The 20,865-nt window shown below is 45.4% G+C and overlaps 1 protein-coding gene across 5 annotated transcripts in view; it reads right to left on the bottom strand.

Annotated features, from left to right (window-relative positions):
• xrcc5 (X-ray repair complementing defective repair in Chinese hamster cells 5) overlaps window positions 1–20,865 on the bottom strand; it is a 197,203-nt gene that overhangs the window by 32,761 nt on the left and 143,577 nt on the right. For all 5 annotated transcript variants that reach the window (XM_052025903.1, XM_052025913.1, XM_052025894.1 and 2 more), the window contains one exon: window positions 404–513. In XM_052025903.1, coding sequence (XP_051881863.1) covers window positions 404–513 — 110 coding nt within the window. The remainder of the gene's footprint in view (window positions 1–403; window positions 514–20,865) is intronic.

The raw sequence follows: 20,865 nt of genomic DNA, 5'->3' as shown, positions 1-20,865 counted from the left end.
GCTCTGGGAACTTAACCCCTCAGCTACTGTACTAGACCTCAGAATCATGCACATAAGCAAGCTGAATGAACTTTGCTGTCGACACTGGGTTAAATGATGTCAATTGTGTAGTGCAGTGAAGCATCGCCAACTCCATTTGAGGACCATCCCTGAGGATGTTAACCCAATAAAAGAATTAGGGAAAAACATTAAAAGGTATCTAGTTTAAGAGTATCACCATAGGTTATGATTATCAAGCATGCACAGTAGCAGTCTGCCCTGTAGCTACAGTGGACGCAGATCAACAAAAGGTTGTAAATTTCTCTGCACAATTCATTTCAGGTCCTACCTATGTTCTAAAACATTTGCTCCATATAGAAGAAACTTTTGAGATCTAAAAGAGTAAATTACATTCTCTGCTCACCTTTGCAGCTTCCTTCCTGCAGACTTTGACACAATCCAAGCTTTTCATGTAATATTGATGATTCTTGACTTCTAAAAACTGGTAGACACGCTCCATCAGTTGCTTGGTCACTGTGTGGAGACAGAACTCTTAGAACTTCTATTCTTTACAAACCACATTTCTTTCACGGTTGGTGCAAAGTTACTAAACCCCCATCATGCTCCAGTTTAGCCTCTGCTTCAGGCCATGACAATCTCCATCCGCGATCACCCTTCTCCATCTGACCAAAATTATTATCTTTATTTAGTTTGTACCTGGCATTACCAAATTTATAGTCATATGAGACCAAGGATGTCTGTCTTTTTGCAGACACTGCCGGCCACCTCTCCTGTTACACAAAACTGTATGGATGCTAATCGGTTTCCATCTTTTGAGTCCAAGAGAAAAAAATGCCTTACTGCAGCTGCATAGAGTCTTGGTGAGACCCCATCTGGAGTTCTGATCTCCTTATATGACACCTTTGCCATGGAGGGAAACAACTAATGTTTACCAGATTGATTCCAGGGATGGCAAGACCGATGTATGAGAACAGACTGGGTACGTTAGGCCTATATACATTGAGGTATGGTGGAATGAGAGAGAATCTCATAGAAACCCATGAGATTCTAACTGGGCTGAGTAGACTACATACGGGGAGGATGTTTCCAATGTCTGGAGAGTCCAGAACCAGTGGTCACAGCCTCATGATACAGGGTATGCCATTATAACCAAGATCAGGAGAAATGTTCTCACTCAGAGGATGGTGAATCCATGGAATTATTACTGCAGAAGACAGTAGAGGCTAAGTCATTAAATAGATTCAAGAGGGAGGTAGATATATTTATTAATTCCCAGGGGCTCAAGGGATATGGGAAAAGACAGGGAAAGTGGATGATCAGCCAAGATCATACTTAATGATAGAAAAGGTCAGTTCCCTCCATAGATGACAGCTGACCCGCTGAGTTACACCAGCTTTTTATGTGTTGCTTAAAGACCTAATGGTCAACTCCTTTTCCTATTTTCTATGTTTCTAATTCACAGGATGAAGGTTATAGCTGGGAAGGAGGCCATTTTGCCCATTGGGCTGATGTAGTTTCAACATAAGCAATCCAGTTAGTCCCTCTCCCCATAATTCTGCAATTTCTTTCCTTTTCAAGTAATTATGCAGCACCCATAAGATATCTTTATTAGTCACATGTACATCGAAACACAGTAAAATACATCTTTTGCGTAGTGTTCTGGGGGCAGCCGGCAAGTGTTGCCACGCTTCCAGTGCCAACATAGAATGCTCACAACTTCCTAACCTGTACATCTTTGGAATGTGGGAGGAAACCAGAGCACCCGGAGGAAATCCACGCAGACATGGGGAGAAAGTACAAACTCCTCATGGACAGTTGCTGGATTTGAACCTGGGTCGCTGGCACTGTAAAGCGTTACGCTAACCGCTACACTACCATGCCTGTGTTGATTGTGTTGGCATGGACCAGATGGGCCAAAAAACCTGTTTCTGTGCTGTATGACTCTTTGACTGAAACTGCCTCCATCACTCACCGCACCTTTGAAGTGCATTCCAGATTCTAATCACTTAACTGCATATAAAAAAAGTTCCTCATGACTTTTGTATTTTCTCCCCCTAATCACTTTCATTCAATGTTGGAACTCTGAAATAGAAACGAGCAGCATGGCTTTGTGAAAGGGAAATCATGCCTGACAAATACATTAGAGTTCTTTGGGGAAGTATTTTCCAGCACTTGAACCAGTAGAGTGCAGTGAAGATTTACTAGACTGGTCAATTGACTAGATTGATTAGAAGGGCCAATAAAAAGGAGGTCGTGTCCAGTGGAGCGGCCATTGTTGGAGTGGACAGAGTGAGAGTGAGTGGCTTTGGCACAACAGGCTTCGGCATCAAGAGGCAGAGGCCAACTGCAAACAACATGAGTGAGTAGCTGGTAAGTAAAGGTAAGGTTTACTGTTATTGTTATAACTTTTAAGTAGACTACAGCTAGGAAGGGAAAATAATAGTTCAGATGGAGGGCAAGGCGATGTGCTGCAGCGCTTGATGTGGGAGCTAGAGGACCCTGCTGTGGTGCACGGTGACCACATCTGCAGTAAGTGCTTGAGGCTGGAGGAACTTCGACTCAGAATTGATGAGCTTAAGTCACGTAGAACAATACAGCACAATACAGGCCCTTTGGCCCACCATGTTGTGCCGACCTATAAACCACGCCTAAGACTAACTAACCCCTTCCTCCCACATATCCCCCTATTTCAAATTCCTTCATATGCTTATCTAACAATCTCTTGGACTTGACCAACGTACCTGCCTCCACCACTACCCCAGGTACCCCTATTTCATGCACCTACCACTCTCTGGGTGAAAAACCTTCCTCTGATATCTCCCTTGTACTTCCTACCCATTACTTTAAAGCCATGCCCTCTTGTATTGAACATTGGTGCCCTGGGAAAGAGGCGCTGGCTGTCTACTCTATCTATTCTTAATACTTTGTGTACCTCTATCATGCTTCCTCTCATCCTCCTTCTCTCCAATGAGTAAAGCCATAGCTCCCTTAGTCTCTCCTCATAATGCATACTCTCCAAACCAGGCAGCAACTCCTCTGCACCCTTTCCAACGCTTCCACACCCTTCCTATAATGAGGCGACCAGAACTGGACACAGTGTAGTCTAATCAGAGTTTTATAAAGCTGCATCATTACCTTGCGGCTCTTAAACTCGATCCCACGACTTATGAAAGCTAACATCCCATAAGCTTTCTTAAATTGACAAGGTTCCACATGATAGGCTTCTTCAGAAGGTCAGAGGCCAAGGATCCGGGGGCTTGGCCGTGTGGATTCAGAATTGGCTTGCCTGTAGAAAGCAGAGGGTTGTGGTGGAGGGAGTGCATACGGATTGGAGGGCTGTGACTAGTGGTGTCCCGCAGGGATCAGTTCTGGGACCTCTACTTTTTGTGATATTTATTAACGACTTAGATGAGGGGGTGGAAGGCTGGGTTAGCAAGTTTGCAGATGACACAAAGATTGGTGGTGTTGTGGATAGTGTGGAGGTCTGTCAAAGCTTGCAGAGGGGTATTGATAGGATGCAGAGCTGGGCTGACAAGTGGCAGATGGAGTTCAATCCAGAGAAGTGTGAGGTAGTATACTTTGGAAGGACAAACTCCAAGGTGGAATACAAGGTAAATGGCAGGATTCTGGGCAGTATAGAGGAGCAGTGGGATCTGGGGGTTCATATCCACAGATCACTGAAAGTTGCCTCGCAGGTGGATAGGGTAGTTAAGAAAGCTTATGGGATGTTAGCTTTCATAAATCGGGGGATCGAGTTTAAGAGCTGTGAAGTGATGACACAGCTTTACAAAACTCTGGTTAGGCCACACTTGGAGTACTGTGTCCAGTTCTGGTCGCCTCATTATAGGAAGGATGTGGAGGCATTGGAAATGGTGCAGAGGAGATTTACCAGGATGCTGCCTGGATTAGAGAGTATAGATTATGAGGAGAGACTAAAGGAGCAAGGGCTTTACTCTTTGGAGAGAAGGAGGATGAGGGGAGACATGATAGAGGTATACAAGATATTGAGGATTAAATAGAGTGGACAGCCAGCGCCTCTTTCCCAGGGCACCAATGCTCAAAACAAGAGGGCATGGCTTTAAGGTATTGGGTGGGAAGTTCAAAGGTGATGTCAGAGGGAGGTTTTTCACCCAGAGAGTGGTTGGTGCGTGGAATGCGCTGCCTGGGGTGGTGGTGGAGGCTGATACATTGGACAAGTTCAAGAGATTGTTAGATAAGCATATGGAGGAATTTAAGATAGAGGGATATGTGGGAGGAAGGGGTTAGATAGTCTTAGGTGTGGTTTGAAGGGTGGCACAACATGGTGGGCTGAAGGCCTGTATTGTACTGTATTGTTCTATGGTTCTATGACAGGCAGGTGAAAAGTCAGGATAATTTGCTGAACAATAGAAGTACAACAAAATCAGTAGCAGATACCGGCCTAAGTGTACTATATTTAAATGCACGTAGCATTAGGAATAAAGTGGATGACATAGTGGCACAACTACAGATGAATAAATACGACATTTTGGCATTCACCGAGTTATGACTCTATGACAGATGTGATTGGGAACTAAATGTCCAGGGGTACACAGTGTATAGGAAGGATAGGCAGGTAGGCAGAGGGGTTGTGTGGCCCTGATGGTTAGTAATGATATAAAATCAATAGAAAGGAAGGACATTGGGTCAGGAGAAGTGGAATCCTTTTGGGTGGAGCTAAGAAATAGCAAGGGTAAAAGGACAATAATAGCCGTTATATATAGGCCCCCGAATAGCAGTCAGGATGTGGACTATAAGTTACAGATAGAAATAGAAAAAGTGTGTCAGAGTGACAACGTTAAGATAATTATGGGGGATTTTAACATGAAGGTGGATTGGGAAACCCAGCAAGGCAGTGGATCTCAGGAGGGTGAGTTTTTAGAATGTCTACGGGATGGCTTTTTGGAGCAACTTGTTGATGAGCCCACCAGGGGATCGGCTGTTTTGGATTGGGTGCTGTGTAACGAACCGGAGGTGATTAGGGAACTAAAGGTAAAGGAACCATTAGGAACTAGTGATCACAATATGATTGAGTTCAGTTTCAAATTTGAGAAAGAAGCTGATAACTGGTGTATCGATATTTCAGTGGAACAAAGGAAATTACAGTGGCATGAGAGAGGAACTGGCCCAAATTGATTGGAAGAGTAAGCTGGCTAGAGGGACGGCGGAGCAGAAATGGAAGGAATTTCTACAAGAAATAAGGAAAATGCAGGATAGATATATTCCAAGAAAAAAAGGTTTTGAATGGAAGAAAGGCACAAATGTGGATATTGAGGGAGGTTAAGGCTAAAATAAAAGCAAAAGGGAGGGCATACAAGGAAGCAAGAATTAGTGGGAAAACAGAAGACCAGGAAACTTTTAAAAACCTGCAGAAAGAAACTAAGAAGGTCACTAGGAAAGAAAAGATGAATTATGGAAGGAAGTTGGCAGATAACATTCAAAAGGGTACTAAGAGTTTTTTTAAACATATGAAGAGTAAAAGAGAGACACGGGTTGATATAGGACCAAACAATAACGGTGCGGGAGAGATTATAATGGATGATAAAGAGATGGCAGAGGAACTAAATGAGCATTTTGCATCGGTCTTCACTGTGGAGGACATCAGCAATATACTGGATAGTCGGGGTCTCAAGGAATTGAACTGAGTTCAGTTAAGATTACTAGAGAGAAGGTGCTAGGAAAGCTAAATGGACTGAAGACTGATAAGTCTCCCGGGCCGGAAGAGGTGCATCTCCGGGTTCTGAAGGAGGTGGCTTTAGAGATTGCAGAGGCATTGGTGATAATTTTCCAGGAATCGATAGATTCTGGCACGGTTCCGGAGGACTGGAGGGTTGAAAACGTAGTTTCCACTATATAAGAAAGGTGGGAGGCAGCATAAAGAAAATTACAGACCTATTAGTCTGACATTGGTGGTGGGAAAGTTATTAGAATAGATCCTCAAAGATGAGGTTAGGGAATACCTAGAGGTGCAAGGCAAGATAGGTCCAAGCCAGCATAGTTTTGAGAAGGGAAGATCCTGCCTGACCAACCTATTGGAGTTTTTTGAAGAAATCTCAGGTAGGGTGGATAAGGGAGAAGCTGTAGATGTTATGTATTTAGATTTTCAAAAGGCTTCAACAAGGTGCCACACAAGAGGCTGATTAATGAGATGAGAGGTCATGGAATTACAGGTAGGATATTGGAATGGGTGGAGCATTGGCTGGTAGGCAGAAAGCAAAGGGTGGGAATAAAAGGATCCTGTTCTGGTTGGCTACCGGTCACTAGTGGTGTTCTGCAAGGGTTGGTGTTGGGGCCCCTTCTTTTTACTTTGTACATTAATGATTTGGATGATGGAGTAAATGGTTTTGTGGCTAAGTTTGCAGACGACACAAGATAGGTGGAGGAGTAGGAAGCATTGAGGAGACAGGAAGGTTGCAGAGAGACCTAGATAGTTTAGGAGAATGGGCAAGGAAATGGCAGATGGGATTCAATGTTGAGAAATGTGCCATTGTACACTTTGGAAACAGAAATAAGCGGGCAGATTATTATCTAGAAGGGGAGAAAATTCAAAATACAGAAATACAAAGGAACTTGGGGGTACTCATGCAGGATACCCTAAAGGTTAACCACCAGGTTGGATCAGCAGTAAGGAGAGCGAATGCTATGTTTGCATTCATTTTGAGAGGTATAGTGTATAAAAGTAGGGAGGTGTTGATGAGGCTCTATGGGGCACTAGTGAGGCCTCATTTGGAATACTGCGCGCAGTTTTGGGCCCCATATCTTAGGAAGGATGTGCTGATGTTGGAGAGGGTTCAGAGGAGATTTAGGAGGATGATTCCTGGAATGGAAGGACTTACATATGATGAGCGTTTGTCGGCTCTTGGACTGTACTCACTGGAGTACAGAAGAATGAGAGGGGACCTCAGAAAACATTAGAATGTTGAAAGGACGAGATAAAGTAGATGTGGCCAAGCTGTTTCCCTTGGTGGGAGTCCAGGACCAGAGGGCACAATCTTAGAATTAGAGGGTACAGGTTTAAAACAGTTGAGGAGAAAATTTCTTGAGCCAGAGTGTAGTGAATTTATGGAATTCTTTGCCACGTACAGCAGTGGAGGTGTTTAAGGGGGAGATAGATAGTTATCTAATTAGTCAAGGTATCAAGGGATATGGGGATAAGGCCAGAAATTGGGGCGAGAAAGGAATAGTTTTTTTTTACTTCTTCTCATGGACATTCCCCATTTCTCATTTCTTTTTTCTTTTTCCCTTTCTTTTCTTTAGAGCAGAATCAATGGGCCAAATGGCCTACTTCTGCTCCCTTGTCTTGTGATCTTGTGAATAGAATGAGGTGGAGGATAAACGTGTGGCTGAGGGATTGGAGCAGGGGGCAGGGATTCAGATTTCTGGATCATTGGGACCTCTTTGGAACAGGTGTGACCTGTACAAAAAGGACGGGTTGCATTTGAATCCCAGGGGACCAATACCCTGGTGGGAATGTTTGCTAAGGCTACTGGGGAGAATTTAAACTGGAATTGTCGGGGAGTGGGAAGCAAACTGAAGAGACTGGGGAAGAGGCAGTTGGCTGTCAAACAGAAAAAGTTTTTAGACAGTGGGAGAGGGAGGATAGGCAGGTGAAAGAGAAGGGACACGCTCAGACTGACTGTTTGAGATGTGTCTATTTTAACGCAAGGAGTACTGTGAACAAAGTGGATGAGCTTAGAACATGGATCAGTAATTGGAGCTACGATGTGGTGGCCATTACGGAGACTTGGATGGATCAGGGACAGGAATGGTTGCTCCAAGTGTCAGGTTTTAGACGTTTCAGAAAGGACAGGGAGGGAGGCAAAAGAGGTGGGGGCGTGGCAATGTTGATCAGAGATAGCATCATAAGGTGGACGTTATGGAGGGATTGTCAACAGAGTCTCTGTGGGTGGAGGTTAGGAACAGGAAGGGGTCAATAACTTTACTGGGTATTTTTTTTTATAGGCTGCCCAATATTAACAGGGATATCGAGGAGCAGATAGGGAAGCAGATCCTGGAAAGGTGTGATAATAACAGGGTAGTTGCGATGGGAGTTTTAATTTTCCAAATATCAATTGGCACCTCCCTACAGCAAGGGGCTTAGATGGGGTGGAGTTTGTTAGGTGTGTTCAGGAAGGTTTCTTGACACTATATGTAGATAAGCCTACAAGGGGGAGAGACTGTACTTGATTTGGTATTGGGAAATTAACCTGTTCAGGTGTCAGATCTCTCAGTGGGGGAGCATTTTAGAGATAGTGATCATAATTCTATCTTCTTTACAATAGCATTGAGAGAGATAGGAACAGACAAGTTAGAAAAGCGTTTAATTGGAGTAAGGGGAATTATGAGGCTCTCAGGCAGGAAATTGGAAACTTAAATTGGGAACAGATGTTCTCAGGGAAATGTACGGAAGAAATGTGGTAGATGTTCGGGGATGTTTGTGTGGAGTTCTGCATAGGTACGTTCCAATGAGACAGGGAAGTTATGATAGTGTACAGGAACCGTGGTGTACAAAGGCCTTAATAAATCTAGTCGAGAAAACCATAGAACCATACAACACAAAACAGGCCATTCGGCCCACCATGTTGTGCCGTCCATCAAACCACCCTCACACTATCTAACCCTTTCCTCCTGCATATCCCTCTATCTCACATTCCTCCATATGCCAATCCAACAAACTCCTGAACCTGTCCAATGTGTCTGCTTCCACCACCACCCCAGGCAGTGCGTTCCATGCACCAACCACTCTCTGGGTGAAAAACCTCCCCCTGACATCTCCCCTGAACCTCCCACCCATAACCTTAAAGCCACACCCTCTTGTCTTGAGCATTGGTGCCCTGAGAAGGAGGCACTGACTGTATCTATTCCTCTCAATATTTTATATACCTCTATCATGTCTCCTCTCATCCTCCTCCTGTCCAGTAAATAAAGCCCTAGCACCTTAAGCCTCTCCTCATATTCCATACGCGCTAATCCAGGCAGCATCCTGGTAGATCTCCTCTGCACCCTCTCCAACGCCTCCACATCCTTCCTATAATGCGGTGACCAGAACTGAACACAGTAAGTGTGGTCTAACTAGAGTTTTGTAAAGCTGCATCATCACTTCGCTGGCTCTTAAACTCAGTCCCACGACTTATGAAAGCTAACATCCCATAGGCCTTCTTAACTGCTCTATCCACCTGTGAGGCAACTTTTAGTGAACTGTGAATATGAACCCCCAGATCCCTCTGCTCCTCCACACTGCCATGTACCTTGTACTCTGCCCTGGAGTTTGTCCTTCCAAAGTGTACCACCTCACACTTCTCCGGATTGAACTCCATCTGCCACTTGTCAGCCCAGCTCTGCATCCTATCAATATCCCTCTGTAAGCTCCGACAGCCCTCCACACTATCCACACCACTGATCTTAGTGTCGTCCGCAAACTTACTAATCCAGCCTTGCACCCCCTCATCTAAGTCATCTATAAATATCACAAAAAGTAGAGGTCCCAGAACCGATCCCTGCGGGACACTACTAGTCACTGCCCTCCAATCCGAGGGCACTCCCTGCACCACAAACCTCTGCTTTCTACAGGCAAGCCAATTCCTAATCCACACAGCCAAGCTTCCCTGGATCCCTTGGCCTCTGACCTTCTGAAGAAGCCTACCATGAGGAACCTTATCAAATGCCTTACTAAAATCCATATAGACCACATCCACCGCACTACCCTCATCAATCTTCCTCGTCACCTCCTCAAAGAACTCTATCAGGCTTGTGAGGCAAGATCTTCCCTTCACAAAGCCATGCTGGCTGTCCCTAATCAGTCCATGATTCTCTAGGTGTTCATAGATCCCATCTCTTAGAATCCTTTCTAACAGCTTACCCACCACAGACGTGAGACTCACCGGTCTATGATTCCCTGGACTATCCCTACTATCTTTTTTGAACAAGGGGACCACATTCACCACCCTCCAATCCTCCGGCACCATCCCCGTGGACAACAAGGACTCAAAGATCCTTACCAGCGGTTCAACAATCTCCTCCCTCGCCTCTCGAAGCAGCCTGGGGAAAATCCCGTCAGGCCCCGGAGATTTATCTGTCTTGATATTATTTAACAACTTCAACACATCCTCTCTCTTGATATCTACAACCTCGAGAACATTACCCTTACCAGCACTCCCTTCCACATCATCAAGACCCCTCTCCTTTGTGAATACCGAAGAGAAGTATTCATTGAGAACTTTTCCCACTTTTGCTGCCTCCAGGCACATTCTCCCACCTTTGTCTTTAATCGGACCTACCTTTATCCTAGCCATCCTCCTACCCTTCACGTACGTGAAAAAAGCTTTGAGATTTTCCTTAACCCTACTAGCCAACGCCTTTTCATGTCCCCTTCTAGCTCTCCTCAGCCCTTTCTTAAGTTCCTTCCTCGCTACTCTATATTCCTCACGGGCCCTGTCTGAACCTTGCTGCTTATACCTTATGTATGCTGCCTTCTTCTCCCTAACTAGTTGTTCCACCTCTCTCGTCACCCACGGTTCCTTCACCCTGCCATTCCATCTCTACCTCACCTGGGACATATTTATCCCTAACATCCTGCGTAAGATCCCTGAACATCGAACCACATCTCCATGGTACGTTTCCCTTCAAAAAAAACAACCCAATTTACACTCCCAAGTTCTCTCTTTATAGCCTCATAGTTCGCCCTTCCCCAATTAAATATCTTCTTGTCCTCTCTGCACCTGTCCCTGTCCATGATAATTTTAAAGGTTATGGAGCAATGGTCACTGTCCCCCAAATGCTCACCCACCAATAGATCCTTCACCTGTCCCGGTTCATTTCCTAAAACTAGATCTAACATGGCATTCCCTCTAGTCGGCCTGTCGACATACTGCATCAGGAATCCCTCCTGGACACATTTAACAAATTCCGTCCCATCTAAACCTTTGGCACTAAACAGGTTCCAGTCTATATTTGGGAAGTTGAAGTCTCCCATTATAACAACCATGTTATTTTTGCTTCCCTCCAAACACTGCCTGCCAATCTGCTCCACTATATCTCTACTGCTACCAGGGGGCCTATAGAATACTCCTAGTAGAGTAACTGCTCCTTTCTTGTTCCTTACTTCCACCCATACAGACTCTAGAGATGATCCTTCTACAACATCCATCCTTTCCGCAGCCGTAACAGTGTCCCTGACCAGTATCGCCACCTCTCCTCCTCTTCTCCCCCCCTTCCCTATCCCTCTTAAAACACCAAAAACCAGGAATATTCAATATCCACTCCTGCCCTGACGTCAGCCACGTCTCAGTAATAGCCACAATATCATAGTCCCCCATACTTATCCAAGCCCTCAGTTCATCTCCCTTATTCCTGACGCTTCTTGCATTTAAGTAAACACACTTCAGTCCATCTACCTTACTACTTCTCCTTCCCCAAAGCCTCTCTACCTGTTTGATCTAACTTTTCCCCATTCCCTTCTTCCTCTGACCTACTCCTCCGGTTCCCTTCCCCCTCACAAACTAGTTTAAACCCTCCTGAACCACCCTAGCAAACCTAGCCACAAGGATATTGGCCCCCTTCTGGTTCGGATGTAACCCGTCCTCTCTGTACAGGTCCCACCTTCCCGAGAAGAGATCCCAATGATCCATAAATCTAAAACCCTCCCTCCTGCACCAACTTCTCAGCCACGCATTTATCTGCCACCTCCTCCTGTTCCTGCCTTCACTATCGCATGGCACCGGCAGCAATCCCAAGATTGCTACCCTTGAGGTCCTGTTCCTCAGTCTTCTGCCTAGCTCCCTGAACTCGCTCTTCAGGACCTCATTCCCCTTCCTACCTATGTCATTGGTGCCAACATGGACCACAAATTCTGGCTGCTCTCCCTCCCGCTCAAGAATTCTGTGGACCCGATCAGTGACATCCCGGACCCTGGCACCTGGGAGGCAACATACCATCCAGGATTCATGCTCACTGCCACAGAACCTCCTATCTGTTTCCCTGACTATCGAGTCCCCTATCACTACCACATGTCTCTTTCCCACCCTTCCCTTCTGAGCAGCAGTACCAGTCCCAGTGCCAGAGACCTGGTTACTGCAGCTAGGCCCCTGCAGGTCATCCCCATCAACAGCCTCCAAGGTGGAAAACCTGTTACTGAGGAGAACAGCCTCCGGGGTTCCCTGCTCTGTCTGCCTGCCTGACTTCTTTCCTCTTTCCTCCCCTGACAGTCACCATTCTATCTGCATCCTGAACCTCAGATGTACCTGCTCTAAGGGGGGGTGACTGTCACCTGATGGACTGTGTCTACATAACTCTCTCCCTCCCTTATGCTGCGCAGTGCTTGTAGCTGCGACTCCAGCTCATTAACTCTGAGCCGAAGTTCATCCAGCCTCAAGCACTTACTGCAGATGTGGCCATCTTGGACCGCAGCAAGGTCCACGAGTTCCCACATCAAACAGCTGCAGCACATGACCATGTCCTCCATCTGACTACCTTTTTTCTCCCCCTAGTTAATCCCACCTACAAATCTATAATAGACAACAGGTAAACCTTACCTTTACCTACTTACCAGCTACTTACCCTCCTTGCCCCTTCACGCCAAAGCCCCTTGAGCCAAAGCCTGACCACTCTGCTCCCTCTCACTCTGCTGCCCGCTCTATAGGCTGTTTGCTTTTTTAAGCTGCCTGCGCCACGCCTGCGCAGTCCAGCCCCCACTCGACTAGTTAGAAAAAACTTTTAAAACACTTACAAAAGCAACCTATAAAAATCTAAACCTTACACTTAAAACCCTAACAAAAACTAACCTTACACTTAAAACCCTAATAAAAAATGATAAACAGAAAAAACTTAGCTGCTCCGAAGTCCTCCGAACCGAAGCCCTCGAGTCCTCGTATGAAAGTAAGAAAGCTTACAAAAGGTTTAGAGAGCTAGGTAATGTTAGAGATCTGGAAGAGTATAAGGCTAACAAGAAGGAGCTTCAGAAGGAAATTAGGAGAGTCAGAAGGGGACATGAGAAGGCCTTGGCGGGCAGGATTAAGAAAACCCCAAGGCATTCTACAAGTATTTGAAGAGCAAGAGGATAAGATGCGAAAGAATAGGACCTATCAAGTGTAACAGTGGGAAAGTGTGTATGGATCCAAGGGAAATAGCAGAGGTACTTAATGAATACTTTACATCAGTACTCACTATGGAAAAGGATCTTGGTGAGTGCAGTGATGACTTGCAGCAGATTGAAAAGCTTCAGCATGTAGATATTAAGGAAGAGGATGTGCTGGAGCTTTTGGAAAGCATCAAGTTGGGTAAGACGCTGGGATCAGATGAGATGTACCCCAGGCTACTGTGGGAGGTGAGGGAGGAGTTTGCTGAGTCTCTGGCGATGACCTTTGCATCATCATTGGGGACGGGAGAGGTTCCAGAGGATTGGAGGGTTGCGGATGTTGTTCCTTTATTCAAGAAAGGGAGTAGAGATAGCCAGGAAATCATAAACCAGTGGTTTGTAAGTTGATGGAGAAGATCCTTAGAGGCAGGATCTATGAACATTTGTTGAGGTATAATATGATTAGAAATAGTCAGCATGGCTTTGTGAAGGTTAAGTCCTGCCTTACGAGCCTGATTGAATTTTTTGATGATGTGACTAAACATATTGATGAAGAAAGAGCAGTAGATGTAGTGTATATGGATTCAGCAAGGCATTTGATAAGGTACCCCATGCAAGGCTTATTGAGAAAGTAAGGAGGCATGGGATCCAAGGGGACATTGCTTTGTGGATCCAGAACTGGTGGTTGTTGACAGGTCATATTCTGCATGGAGGTCAGTGACCAGTGGTGTGCTTCAGGGATCTGTTCTGGGACCCGTACTCTGTGATTTTTATAAATGACCTGGATAAGGAAGTGGAGGGATGGGTTAGTAAGTGTGCTCTTGACTCAAAGGTTGGAGGTGTTGTGGATAGTGTGGAGGGCTGTCAGAGGTTACAGCAGGACATAGATAGGATGCAAAACTGGGCTGAGAAGTGGCAGATGGAGTTCAACGCAGACAAGTGTGAAGTGGTTCATTTTGGTAGGTCAAATATGATGGCAGAACAGTATTAATGTAAGACTCTTGGCAGTGTGGAGGATCAGAGGGATCTTGGGGTCCAAGTCCATAAGATGCTCAAAGCAGCTGCACAGGTTGACTGTGGTTAAGAAGGCATACAGTGTATTATCCTTCATCAATCGCGGAATTGAATTTAGGAGCTGAGAGGTAACGTTGCAGCTATATAGGACCCTGGTCAGATCCCACTTGGAGTACTGTGCTCCGTTCTGATTGCCTTCACTACAGGAAGGATGTGGAAGCCATAGAGAGGGTGCAGAGGAGATTTACAAGGAGGTTTCCTGGGTTGGGGAGCATGCCTTGTGAAAACAGGTTGAGTGAACTCAGCCTTTTCTCCTTGGAGCGACAGAGGATGAGAAGTGACCTGACAGGTGTATTAGATGAGAGGCATTGATCATGTGGATAGTCAGGGGCTTTTTCCCAAGGCTGAAATGGTTGCCACAGAGGACACAGGTTTAAGGTGCTGGGGAGTAGGTACAGAGGAGATATCAGGGGTAAGTTTTTTTACTCAGAGAGTGGTGAGTGTGTGGAATGGGCTGCCAGCAACGGTGGTGGAGGCAGATACAATAGGGTTGTTTAAGAGACTTTTGGATAGGTACATGGAGCTTAGAAAAAGAGGGGTATGGGTTAGCCTACTAATTTCTAAGGTAGGCACATGTTTGGCACAACTTTGTGGGCTTAAGGGCCTGTATGTGCTGTAGGTTTTCCATGTTTCTATGGTACCAGGGATGGCATGTTTTTCCCCATAAGGAGAGGTTCACAGTCTGGGACTGCATTCTTTATAGGGTTCAGAGAATGAGAGGTGACTTCATTGAAATGTATAAAATTTACCATCTGCTTGTTCGACTAGATGCAGGGAATAGGGTTCCCCTGAGTGAGTCTAAAGCCGGGAAATACTGTTTAGAAAAAGTTATAGGGATAATCCTGGGAATTACAGACCAGTGAGTCTTACATCAGTGTTGGCAACAACCAATAAAAAGACAGGTCAAGCTGAGCAGGCATTTTGGAGTGGCCATTTTGACAGTGGACCAGTGTTAAGAGTGGGGAGCTGAGGTTTTGGCTCAACAGTCTTCAGTGAGAAGAGGCTACAGTAAGTTTCATTCTCTCTTTTTGTCTATTAGTGCCTAGCTAAAGTAGTGACAATCGATCCAGGGTCAGTGCTGTTTCTTCCTGGTAAATCTCCCCTGCACCCTTGCTAAATCTTCCACATCCTTCCTATAACGAGGTGACCAGAACTGAACACAATACTCCAAGTGTGGCCTAACTAGAGTTCTACAGAGCTGCAACATCACCTCACAGCTCTTGAACTCAATACCCCAACAAATGAAGGCCAACACTCCATACGCCTTCTTAACAACCCTATCGACCTGCGTGGCAACCTTGAGGGATCTATGGACGTGGGCCCCAAGATCCCTCTTTGGGGATGTGACAAGACACATTGACGAGGGTAAAGCAGTGGATGTGGTATATATGGACTTTAAGGCGTTTGATAAGGTTCCCCATGATAGGCTCATTCAGAAGGTCAGGAGGCATGGGATCCAGGGAATCTTGGCTGTGTGGATTTGGAGTTGCCCATAGATGGCAGAGGGGTGGTAGTAAATGGAGCGTATTCTGCCAGGAGGTCAGTGACCAGTGGTGTTCCCTAGGGATCTATTCTGGAACCCCTGCACTTTGTGATTTTTATAAACGACCCGGATGAAGAAGTGGAAGGGTGGGTTAGAAAGTTTGCAAATGACATGAAGGTTGGTGGTGGTGTGGATAGTGTAGAAGATTGTCAAGGGTTACCACAGGACATTGATAAGTTGCAAAACTGGGCTGAGAAGTGGCAGATGGAGTTCAACCTAGAAAAATGAAGTGATTCACTTTGGAAAGTCAAATTTGAAGGTAAATGTTATTCTCTTGTTCGAGAAAGGTTATAGGGATAATCCTGGGAATTACAGACCAGTGAGTCTTACATCAGTGGTGGGCAAGCTATTGGAGAGGATTCTTAAGGACAGGATTTACAAGCATTTGGAGAAGCATAGTCTTATTAGGGATAGTCAGCATGGCTTTGTGAAAGGCAGGTCATGCCTCACAAGCCTAATTCAGTTTTTTCAGGAAGTGACGAAACAAATTGATGAAGGTAGAGCAGTGGATGTGGTGTATATGGACTTTAGTAAGGCATTTGACAAGGTTCCTCATGGTAGCCTCATCCAGAAAGTTAGGAGGCATGGGATCCATGGAGACTTGGCTGTGTGGATTCAGAATTGACTTGCCCACAGAAGGCAGAGGGTGGTAGTAGATGGAGAATATTCTGCCTGGAGGGTGGTGATGAGTGATGTTCAGCAGGGATCTGTTCTGGGATCCCTGCTCTTTGTGATTTTTACAAATGACTTGGATAAGGAAGTGGGGTGATGGGTTAGTAAGTTTGCAGATGACATGAAGGTTGGAAGGATTGTGGATAGTGTAGAAGGTTGTCGTAGGTTACAAGAGGATACAGATTTGGGCAGAGAAGTGGCAGATGGACGACACGGTCTTTTTCCTCAGGGAGGGGTTGCTAAAAACAAAGCGGCATAGGTTTAAAATCAGAGGCAAGAGATTTAAAAGGGACATCAGGGGCAGCTTCTTCACTCAAAGGGTGGTACACTGATATTCTGGAGCATGTCAATATCAGGAAGAAGGAAGTGTTAAAAATAATGGTGCACATCAGGGTGAATAATTCCCCAGGGCCTGACAGGACCTGCCCCAGGATACCAAGGCAAGGAAGTGTGGAGATTGCTGGGGCTCTGATGGTGATTGTTGCATCTTTGTTAATCACTGATGAGATACCATAAGACTGGAGGATAGCTAATGTGGTTTACTTGTTGAAAAGGGCAGTGGGGAGGTCAAGGAATTACAGGCCAGTGAGCCTTAAATCAGTGGTGGGAAAGTTACCAGAAGGGATTCTAAGGAACACAACCTACCAGCATTTGAAAATCATCAGGAATAGTCTGCCTGGCTTTGTGTGTGATAAATCGTGTCTCACAAATTTAATTGAGATTTTTGAAGAGGTGACCAAGAGGATTGATGAGGGCAGTGCAGAAGACATTCTCGACATGGACTTTAGCATGGTCCTGCATGGAAGAATAGATTACATGGGATCCAGGGTGAGCTAGCCAATTAAACATAAAATTGGTTTAGTGGAAGGAGTCAGAGGGTGGTAGTGGAGGGCTGTTATTCAGATTGGAGGCTTATAACCAGTGGTCTGTGCAGGAATTGGTGCTGGGTCCACTCGTCTGTCATCTATAGGAACAACTTGGATGACACTGTTGTTAACATGGTTAGTAAGTTTGCAGATGACAGATGAAAATGAGTGATATAGTGACAGTGAAGGAGGATATCTAAGATCACAATAGGATCTAGATGAATTGTGAAAGTGGGCCAAGGAATGGCAGATGCAATTTAACTCCGACAAGTGAGAGGTATTGCCTTTTGGTCAGTAAAACCAGGGCTGGACTTGCACAATAAATGGCAGGGCCATGGAGAGTGTTGTACAGAGAGATCTTGGGGTTCAGGTACATACTTTGCTGGAAGTGGTGACACAGGTAGTGAAGGAGTTTGGCATTCTTGCCTTCATCAGTCAGGGCATTGAGTAATGAAGTTGGGATATCATGTTACAACTGTACAAGTAGTAGGTGACACTACACTTGGAGTATTGTGTGCAGTTCTGGTCGCCCAGCTATAGGAAGGATGTGATTAAGCTGGAAAAGGTACAGAAAAGATTCATGAGGATGTTACAGGTACTGGAGAGCTTGAGTTATAAGGATTGGCTCAATAGGTTGAGGGATGACCTTATAGAGGTTTATAAAATCATGAGGGGAGTAGATAAAGGGCAGGCACAGCAGTGTCAAGGTTAGCATAACACTATTACAGTGCCAGTGACCTGGGTTCACTTCTGGCCGCTGTCTGTAAGGAGTTTGTACTTTCTCCCCGTGTGTCTGTATGGATTTCTTCCGGGTGCTCCGGTTTCCTCCCACATTCCAAAGATGTATGGGTTAGGAAGTTGTGGGCATGCTATGTTGGCACCAGAAGTGTGGTGACACATGCGGACTACCCCCAGAGTACTGTGCAAAAGATACATTTCACTGTGTTTCAATGTACATGTGACTAATAAAGATATCTTATAAGGTAGATGGGTCACAGTCTTTTTCCCCAGGGTAGGGGAGTCTAAAACTAGAGGGCACAGGTTTAAGGCAAGAGGGGAAAGATTTAAAAGGGAACAGTGGGGCAACTTATCCACACAGAGGGAGGTGGGTACATGGAATGAGCTGCCAGAGGAAGCCGTAGAGGCAAGAACAATTACAATGTTTCAAAGACCTTTGGACACGTACATAGAATATTACAGTACAGGCCTTGATTTTATCCTGTTCTAAGATCTATCTAACCCTTCCCACCCACATAAGCCCTCCATTTCTCTATCATTACTGAGTCTCTTAAGTGTCCCGAATGTATCTGACCCCACAACCTCTGCCAGCAGTGCTTTCCACGCACCCACCACTCAAAAAACTTACCCCTGACATACCCCTTAAAGCTTCCTCTAATTAAGTTAAAATTAGGCCCCCTCATGTAAGCCATTGTCACTTTGGAAAAAAGTCTGACTGTCCACTCGATCTATGCCTCTTATCATCTTGTAAACCTCCATCGTCACCTCTCATCCTCCTTCTCTCCAAAGAGAAAAGCCCTAGCTCACTCAACCTATCCTCACAAGACATGGACCCCAAGATCCCTCCGTTTCTCCACACTGCTAAGAGTCCTGCCATTAACCTTGTATTCTGCCTTCAAATTCGATCTCCTGAAGTGTATCACTTCACACATTTCCAGGTTGAATTCCATCTGCCACTTCTAAGCCCAGCTCTGCATTTTATCAATATCCTGTTGTAATCTACAGCAACCTTCTACACTATCCACAACACCACCAATCTTTATATCAGCAGCAAACTTACTAACCCACCCTTCCACATCCTCATCCAAGTTATTTAAAAATTAAAGAGCAGGGGTCTCAGAACAGATCCCTACGGAACACCACTGGTCTCCGACCTCCAGGCAGAATATGCTCCATCTACCACCACCCTGTCTTCTATGAGCGAGCCAATACTGAACCCACACAGCCAAGTTTCCCTGGATCCCATGCCTCCTGACTTTCTGAATGAGCCTTCCATGTGGAACCTTATCAAATGCCTTACTAAAATCCATGTATACCACATCCACTGCTCTACCTTCATCAATGTGCTTTGTTACATCCTCAAAGAATTCAATCAGGCTCGTGAGCCACGACCTGCCCCTCACAAAGCCATGCTGACTGTCCCTAATCAGCCTATGCTTCTCCAAGTGCCCCTAAATCCTGTCTAAGAACCTTCTCCAGTAATTTGCCCACCACTGAAGTAAGACTCACTGGTTTGTAATTCACAGGGTTATCCCTACTCCCTTTCTTAAACAAGGTAACAACATAAAATCTGTATTGGTCACATGTACATTGAAACACACAGTGAAATGCATCTTTAGTATAGTGTTCTGGGGGCAGCCTGCAAGTGTCACCACACTTCTGGTGCCAACATAGCATGCCCACAACTTCCTAATCTGTACGTCTTTGCCACTTTCCAATCATCTGGCACTACTCCTGTGGCCAGTGAGGATGCAAAGATCGTTGCCAAAGGCACAGCTATCTCTTCCCTCACTTCCTGTAATAACCTTGGATATACCCCATTCAGCCACAGTGACATATCTATCCTAATGTTTTTCAAAAGTTCCATCACATCCCCTTTCCTCACATTAACATGCCCTAGCATATCAGCCTGTCGTATGTCATCCTCACAAACATCAAGGTCTCTCTCCCTGCTGAATACTGAAGCAAAGTATTCATTAAGGGCCTCCCCTACCTCTTCCGACTGCAGGCACGTTTCCTCTTTTATCCCCAATCCATCCTACTATCACTCTTGTCATCCTCCTATTCTTCACATATGTGCAGAACACCTTGGCGTTTTCCTTGATCCTACTAGCCAAGGACTTCTCATGCCCCCTTCTAGCTCTCCTTAGTCCATTCTTATGCTCCCTCCTGGCTACCTTATAACTCTCCAGAGCCCTGTCTGATCCATGCTTTCTCAACCTCAGGTAAGCTTCTTTCTTCCTCTTGACAAGATATTCTACATCTCTTGTCAACCGTGGTTCCTTCATGCTTCCATCTTTACCCTGCCTCAATGGGACAAATTTATCCAAGTACTCCCTAAACAACCTCCACATTTCCACTTCATGCTTCCCAAGAACATCTGTTCCCAATTTACACTCCCAAATTCCTGCCTAATAGCATCATAATTCCCCCTCCCCCAGTTAAATACTTTCCCATATCGTCTGCTCCTATCCCTCTCCAAGGCTATGGTAAAGGTCAAGGAATTATGGTCACTATCTCCAAAATGCTCTCCCACCAAGAGATCTGAAACCTGATCAGGCTCATTGCCTAGTACCAGGTCTAAGTTCATTACCCTTGTTCCTGATACTTCTCGCATTAAAGTAGACACACTTCAGCACATCCAACTGCCTCCAATTTTGCACTTCCAAATGCCTATCCTTCCTCACAATCCTTTACACTCTGCACCTACTTGTACACTAAATGCACCAACCTCTGACCTGTCACTCTGGTTCCCACCCCCCTAACAAACTAGTTTAAACCCTCCCCAACAGTTCCAGCAAATCTGCCCACAAGAATATAGGTCCCCCTTCAGTTCAGGTGTAACCCGTCCCTTGTACAGGTCGTACCTTCACCAGAAGAGA

This window comes from Pristis pectinata, chromosome 1, assembly GCF_009764475.1.
Source record: "Pristis pectinata isolate sPriPec2 chromosome 1, sPriPec2.1.pri, whole genome shotgun sequence".
Taxonomy (NCBI): Eukaryota; Metazoa; Chordata; class Chondrichthyes; order Rhinopristiformes; family Pristidae; genus Pristis; species Pristis pectinata.
Note: the sequence above shows the minus strand (reverse complement) of the source record. Positions and strands in the feature narration are given on the sequence as shown.